This window comes from Tachysurus fulvidraco, chromosome 11 (genome assembly GCF_022655615.1).
Source record: "Tachysurus fulvidraco isolate hzauxx_2018 chromosome 11, HZAU_PFXX_2.0, whole genome shotgun sequence".
NCBI classification, from domain to species: Eukaryota; Metazoa; Chordata; class Actinopteri; order Siluriformes; family Bagridae; genus Tachysurus; species Tachysurus fulvidraco.
In genome coordinates, this window is record NC_062528.1 from 13113946 (window position 1) to 13120766 (window position 6821).

General features: G+C 36.9%; 1 protein-coding gene across 1 annotated transcript; it reads left to right on the forward strand.

The window, feature by feature from the left end:
- The first annotated feature begins 627 nt into the window (after positions 1–627).
- LOC113643736 (E3 ubiquitin-protein ligase TRIM50) lies at positions 628–6030 on the forward strand. The gene is made up of 6 exons (XM_027148158.2): positions 628–1884; positions 2615–2710; positions 3165–3395; positions 4057–4079; positions 4434–4564; positions 5230–6030. The coding sequence occupies exons 1-6, from the start codon at positions 1477–1479 to the stop codon at positions 5787–5789; spliced, it is 1449 nt and encodes a 482-aa protein (XP_027003959.1). The 5' UTR covers positions 628–1476; the 3' UTR covers positions 5790–6030.
- Positions 6031–6821: the final 791 nt, after the last annotated feature.

The following is a 6821-nucleotide window of genomic DNA, read 5'->3' on the forward strand; positions in this document are numbered from 1 at the left end:
TCTGCATGACCAAAGCAGCCCAACTCACTCACAAAATGTTTGCTCAACAAAAAAAAATTCCAATACCATGATTGTCATTGTTTCTTTCAAAAGAAAAGTCTCATTTTTCAAAACCAATTCAGGCTTAATAAAATATATAGACAATTTCCAACCAATAATTAGAGATAATGTATTCATGCTATAACACAGCTTCATGGTGTTTTATATTGTGAAATGTAAATAATCCTTGTTAATTTAGTATATTGTACTCTATCTATTCATTCCTTCATCTTCAGTAACTGTGTGTCCTGGACATGGTTGTGACAGGTCCAGATCCTTCTGGGAAGAATTGTCCATCAGAGAACATGCATTCAGAGTAGCCAGTTCATTTACTTGCACATTTTTGTTTGGAGGGAGAAAAATTGGACACCTTGACATGGGCTAAGGATTGAAACAAGGACACTGAAGCTGAGACTGCCATGCTACCCATCTTGACACTCCTAAAATGCATCTGGCAAAAGTCATGCAGTTTTTTAGCCAAGTGTTTAGAAGATATTAAATACTGCCCCCTATAGACTGATTTGTGTGGTGTTTCACAATGTGGAAACTATTTTCATATAATTCCTTATTTTCAGTAACAGGACTAGGAAGGCAGTTTCTGTCTGTAATTAGATATACTACTTAAAATGTAGTAAACAACATTACTGTAGATGTTTCTTTTATATGGCAGAATGTGAGCTCAGCTTCAGTGTGTGTGAAACACTTCCAAAAGCATTTTACAAAATTCCAAAGCATTTTTTGATGTCCTGTATTAAGTTCTTGATGATGATTTCTGTATTTGTAGGTTTCCTAGTTTATTGTGAATAACCTTGTGCTCACTAGGAGGTGAAACCCAAAATGCTAATGAAGTAAAATAACATCCACACTCTATATCTGAGTAAATGTTGGGAGGAAATGTAATGTTTTTATTCACATTCAGTGTTGTGATGGCAGAAACAAGGATTGGGGAAATGTTTTATCTTCTGAAGTGTTTGAAATTCCATTTTACTTGTAATTTGCTTTTAGTAATGTAATCACACTTTCCTCTGATAACAGCAATGTTATTGCAGAGTCAGGAGCTTACGCTCCTGTGCAATCAGTGGCTGATAGTTACAATCACTGAAGGTGACCCATGTTGACATGAAGTTATGAGTTTCAAGTATTATTTAGCATTGTTATGATAGACCCGACCCTGAATAGTGCTAGAACCTTTAGCTGAGGCTTTGTAAAAGCAAGGTGAAAGCAGCTCTTATCTGAAAGGCTTTTTAGCTTAAAACATCATACCATATACAGAAAGGTTCCTAGTTCCTGTAACCACTTTGAGGAAGACCAACAACCAGACTGAAAAGCTTAAAAACACAGCTGTCAACACAGTCGTGCTGAACTAGAACATATTCTAAATTTGATCTCTTTTAAACCCTTGGTAAATAAGGACGTTTAAGGACGTATCTGTGTCAGATGGCCAGACGCTGCAGTCTAGAGTCTCTAGAGGAGCAGCTGCGTTGCCCTGTGTGTCTGGAGGTCTTCTCTGAGCCGCTTATGCTGCAGTGCGGCCACTCGTACTGCCGTGGTTGTGTGCGCTCTATGGGCATGGATCCTCTGGGGCAGCTCCAGTGTCCTGTGTGTCGCTGTGCAGTGGATGGGGACAGCCCTCCACCTAATGTTTCACTGGCTCGCATTGTGGATGCCCTGCGGGAGATCAGTGAACCAGGTCAAGGCCCTCCAGAGACATGCAACCAACACCATAATCCCCTGAGTCTGTACTGTGAGGAAGATCAGACACTGATCTGTGGACTGTGTGGCAGCATCGGAAGCCACAAAGCACACAAGGTCACGCCGATCAGCAGCGTCTACAGCCGAATGAAGGTAAAATATTATATTAATTTTTAATAGAGTTATCATTAAGTTATACAGAAATTCCCAGATGTTTAGCAAAAATCACAAATGTATGAGGCAAGAGGATGTCACAAAAATGTGCAAAACTCTCCACTGTTTCTGCATGAGACACATACACCTCTATATTATAGATGAAACAGACAGAATGTAAGTGCAAATGTAAATCAACAGGAAAATTATTTAGAAAAAAATATTTCCAGAACCCTCAAGAACTTTTTTTTTTTTAAATATTACAACTTTGAGGATCCACAAGCTGTTCAGGGGATGGTGAAAAGTATGATGATAAGTATAATAAAAATTAATAAAACTATTTTTATTTGTGATGATCAAAATCCACCTCTGAATCCTAAAACACCTAATATCTCTTTAGTTAAATATTAACAATAAACCTATAAAGAGCTTCACACTTGTCTTTAAAAAGCACTTACATACAGTATTTGTTGCTTGTGTGCTGGGAAATAATAAGAAACGGACTTCAGTAAACGGAGTGAGGATTCATTGTTTCTGCTGTAATTGGATTTTTAATGATACAGTTGAATTTCCTCTTATAATCAGTCTGCATCAAAAAACACCACTGTACACAAACAATGGAATAAGAATGTCCCTGGTATTTTCATCCACATGAGAATAAAAATAAAATTAATGATAGTAAGCCTACAGTAAAGTGCATTGGAGCATTGTGGTTTTCTTCTTTCCTCAGGAGGACATTTCCTGTCTGCTGACTAACTTTCAGACACAGAAGAGGAAACTGGAGGAGCAGATTTGTAAAATGGCCTACAATAAGTCTCGCATTACAGTGAGTTAACTCCATTAGGTCAGGGTTAGGTTTAAGCCTTGATTTTACAATGGCATGTCATTTCAAAACAGATGATTACTATGACTGTAAAATTCAAATTCAAACTTATTTGTACTGTATAATGCTTTTAACAATGGACATTGTCTCAAAGTAGCTTTACAGAACATAAACATATAACAAAAGGTTTATATAAAAATTAATATAATACAAAAATTAAAGATTAATATTAGACATGTTTAAATGTGTTTGTATTTATCCCCAATGAGCAAGTCTGAGGTGACTGAGGCGACTGTGGAGAGGAAGAACTCTCTTGGATGGTAAAACTAAGAAACCTTGAGAGCAACCAGACTCAAAGGGGAACCTCATCCTCATTTGGGTGACACTGGAGGGTGTGCTTATAAACATACAGTCCGACAATTGTGGAAAAAAAAATTTCTCGTGTGTGTATGAGTAGAATGAGTCGGACGTGCTGAAGTGGGTGGTGCGGAAGGAGTTTGGGGAGCTGCGACACTGGGTGGAACTCGAGGAGGCCAGCTTCATGCAGAAGGTAGAGAACACCGCCTCGACTCTCATCTCCTCAATCCAGACCCAGGCTGATCACATGAGTCAGCTGCTGGCTAAGTTCCAGGAGGCTGAAGGCACACTAGAAGCCCTGAGCAACGAGAACCATCTGGACTTTATCACTGTGAGTGCATACAGGCTAAAACAATGACAAAAAAATGTAACATATCACTGTTATATATCATCAATATCAATATCATGAATAGTGGAAATCTTATCCTGTTCAAAGCATTTTTAGTCTATTCATGTAGTATTATGCTATACTGCATATAATCTATGTAAGCTTTAAAATGTAGATACCCTTACAGTCAAGTTTCTTTACACAATGAACTAAATCAGGCTGAACTCTACAGTGTTGCAACATTATTTATCAGACAGAGGAAATGTGAAGTGGTTGTTTAGGAGTTAATATTGCTGAGGTATGTCTCCTGCACAACACATTATATTACTGAAGTGATAAAACAAAACAAATCCTAATCATTTATTTTGCAAAAATAATTAAATAAACAAATAACTTTTGATTTTGAAAGGTAACTATGGTAAAGTTAATCTTGTCAATTTATTTTTTATCAATTTTATCAATTTTATATTTAAGTTTAATGTGACATTTTATCCATTAGAAAATATGTAATGTTTAAGACTAACAAACATCATTTCCTGAAACAACTTTGTTTAAAAAAAAGTTTTATTAATGCATTTTCTTGCTAAACTATCTGCCTTCGAATAACTCAAAAAGACAAATCTGGTCTTAGAACAACTTGTATTTATAACTTTTTTCTTTTTAGAAATATGGCTCTATAGCCCCAAGGTAAGCAACACTTCTTATTTGGATCTCTCTCTCTCTCTCTCTCTCTCTCTCTCTCTCTCTCTCTCTCTCTCTCTCTCTCTCTCTCTCTCTCTCTCTCTCTCTCTCTCTCTGTGTGTGTGTGTGTGTGTGTGTGTGTGTGTGTGTGTGTGTGTGTGTGTGTGCGTGTGCGTGTGTGCGTGTGCGTGTGCGTGTGTTTTAATAATTTTAATCTGTAATTTCACTGAATTTGAAAGACTAGGTTCTAATCATTAAACAAAAACTGGATTGCATATATATTTTATTCTGGCTTTTCTGAAGATATCACATAAATATTGTTGCTATGCTCAGCACTCAAAATGTTCTGTGATGTTTCAGGTTTCGAGAGAGCCAGCAGAGAGAACAGAAGAACGAGAGGACCTACAGCTCCATCAGCTTTAAGCCAGGCTTTAATCACAGTGATATCAAAATGACTGTATGGAAGAGATTACACAGGAGAGTTTTACCAGGTTAAGAGTAGATTCGGTTATTGATGAAAATCAGCATGATTAAATCCTAATATTTATTATGCACATTGATAATCATATTTATGATATAATTATAGATGTTTGAACTCTGCATATGAAAACTCTAACACAATATACACTTACTGACCAGTTTAATAAGAACACTCTCCTAAGTGATGTGATAATGTAATCGGCCAATCAAGTGGCAGCAGCAAAATATCCTGCGATTTACACACACAACAGTTTCTAGTGTTTTCGAAGAATAATTTAAAAAACAATCAGTGACTAGCATTATTGTGGAGTTTAATGAGAGAGATCATAAAACTATGGCCAGGTTGACCAGTTAAAAACAACCAGTGTAAACCATAATAGCATCTCAGAACATGCAACACTTCAAACCGTTAGTGGATTGGCTACAACAGCAGTACACACTGGGTTCCTCTCCTGACAGCCAAGAACGAGCTACAGTGGGCACATGATCACCAAAGCAGTTGAAGTCTGTAAACTGAATAGGCAATGATTTAATGTATAGCCTCATGACTGGCTGGTTGCCCAGGATTGATATGGCAGTGAGACTTAAGTACACATCTGTATGTTGCTCTTTGAGCATCTGCTAAATTTATAAATGTAAAATGTCAACCTTTCTAACCCCCCCTTTTTTTTAACAGCTCCCGAATTGCTGAATTTTGACCCTCTCACAGCTCACCCGATGCTGCACCTCACTGAAGACCTCACCACGGTGAAGTGTGGAGTCCTCGTCAACCGCCTGCCCAACAATCCTGAGCGTTTCAGCTACAGCTACTGTGTGCTGGCCAACCGTGGCTTTTCATCAGGCAAGCACTACTGGGAGGTCCAGGTGGGAGAGAAACCAAAATGGAGGCTGGGGTTAATCAAAGGGACTACTTGCCGTAAGAGTAAGCTTCCCAAGAGCCCTGAGGGAGGAGTGTGGCTGATTGGGCTAAAGGAGGGTCGGCTGTATGAGGCCTTCACCACTCATCGTGTCTCTTTGCCCCTCATGAGTCAGCCACAACGCTTGGGGGTTTTCCTGGACTATGACAGAGGAGAGCTGACCTTTTATAACGCGGACAGTCCAGATGAGCTTGGATTCATTTATTCCTATCAGGCTGAGCTGCAGGGGAAGGTCTACCCACTGTTTGACGTGTGCTGGCATGAGCGTGGTGCCAACAAGATGCCAATAATCCTGCCACGGCCATTCACTGAAGCCTAGAGAGATTAGCCTAGAAGCAATTATAGCTGTGGTTATAAACTTGTATGATAGTTTACTGAGAGTATAACTGTAAATAAATATATAAACTATTTGATAAACTACTAAAAGTATAAAATAATTTCAATTGCCGTTTTTTTACATTTAGTCTGCTTCAGCATGAATATAAATTCCTGTATTTTTGCAGTTATTTTGGAACTGTAAAAAAATTTGTAAAATTTTTTAAAAGATTTTGATGAGTGTATTTCTTAAACCTATTTTGTTTATATTTACTGTTTACTTATAGTTAGACCTAGCTTTAAATATTATATAAAAAAAACTATTATATTATTCTATGCATTTACTTTAGTGTTTCATACTGTAAGTTATAATAATATGTTCCATAATTGTATATAATTTAAAATTGCCTGAACAAACTATAAAAATTCTTTGTAACTCCTTAACAATTTTTTCAACAATTAAAGACACATATTTAGGGAGAAGGGGTGAATGAGATTTATATTAATGCAATCATTACATTATTGATGTAAAATTACATTTACAGCAGACTCCCTTATCCAGAGTGACTTATATTTTTATTTCAATTTATACAACTGAGCAATTAAGAGTTAAGGGCCTTGTTCATGGGCCCAGCAAATGCAGCTTGGTGGACCTGGGATTTAAACCTGTGACCTTCTGATCAGTAGTCAAACACCCTAAACACTGAGCTACCACTAATCTCACCCCTAACATAACTGTTCACTATAGCCGAGTTTTCAGTTTTCCTGAAACTATGTGGTTTATTTATTTTAATTCCAGACACTTAAATTTAAATAGAATATTTAGTTAAATATTTTAGTGTTTTTTAAAGCAGAATTTAGAAATCATTTGATGTATAACGATACGTTCTTATAAATATATTATAAAATGCTTTTGACCTCTGAGAACAGTACTTTAGTTCTGTGAACTAAACTTCTTGGAACTACATTATTTATATTTTTGTGTAAATAATGTAATGCAAAACGTTGCAATTTATTTGCTCTAACAGATTAACAG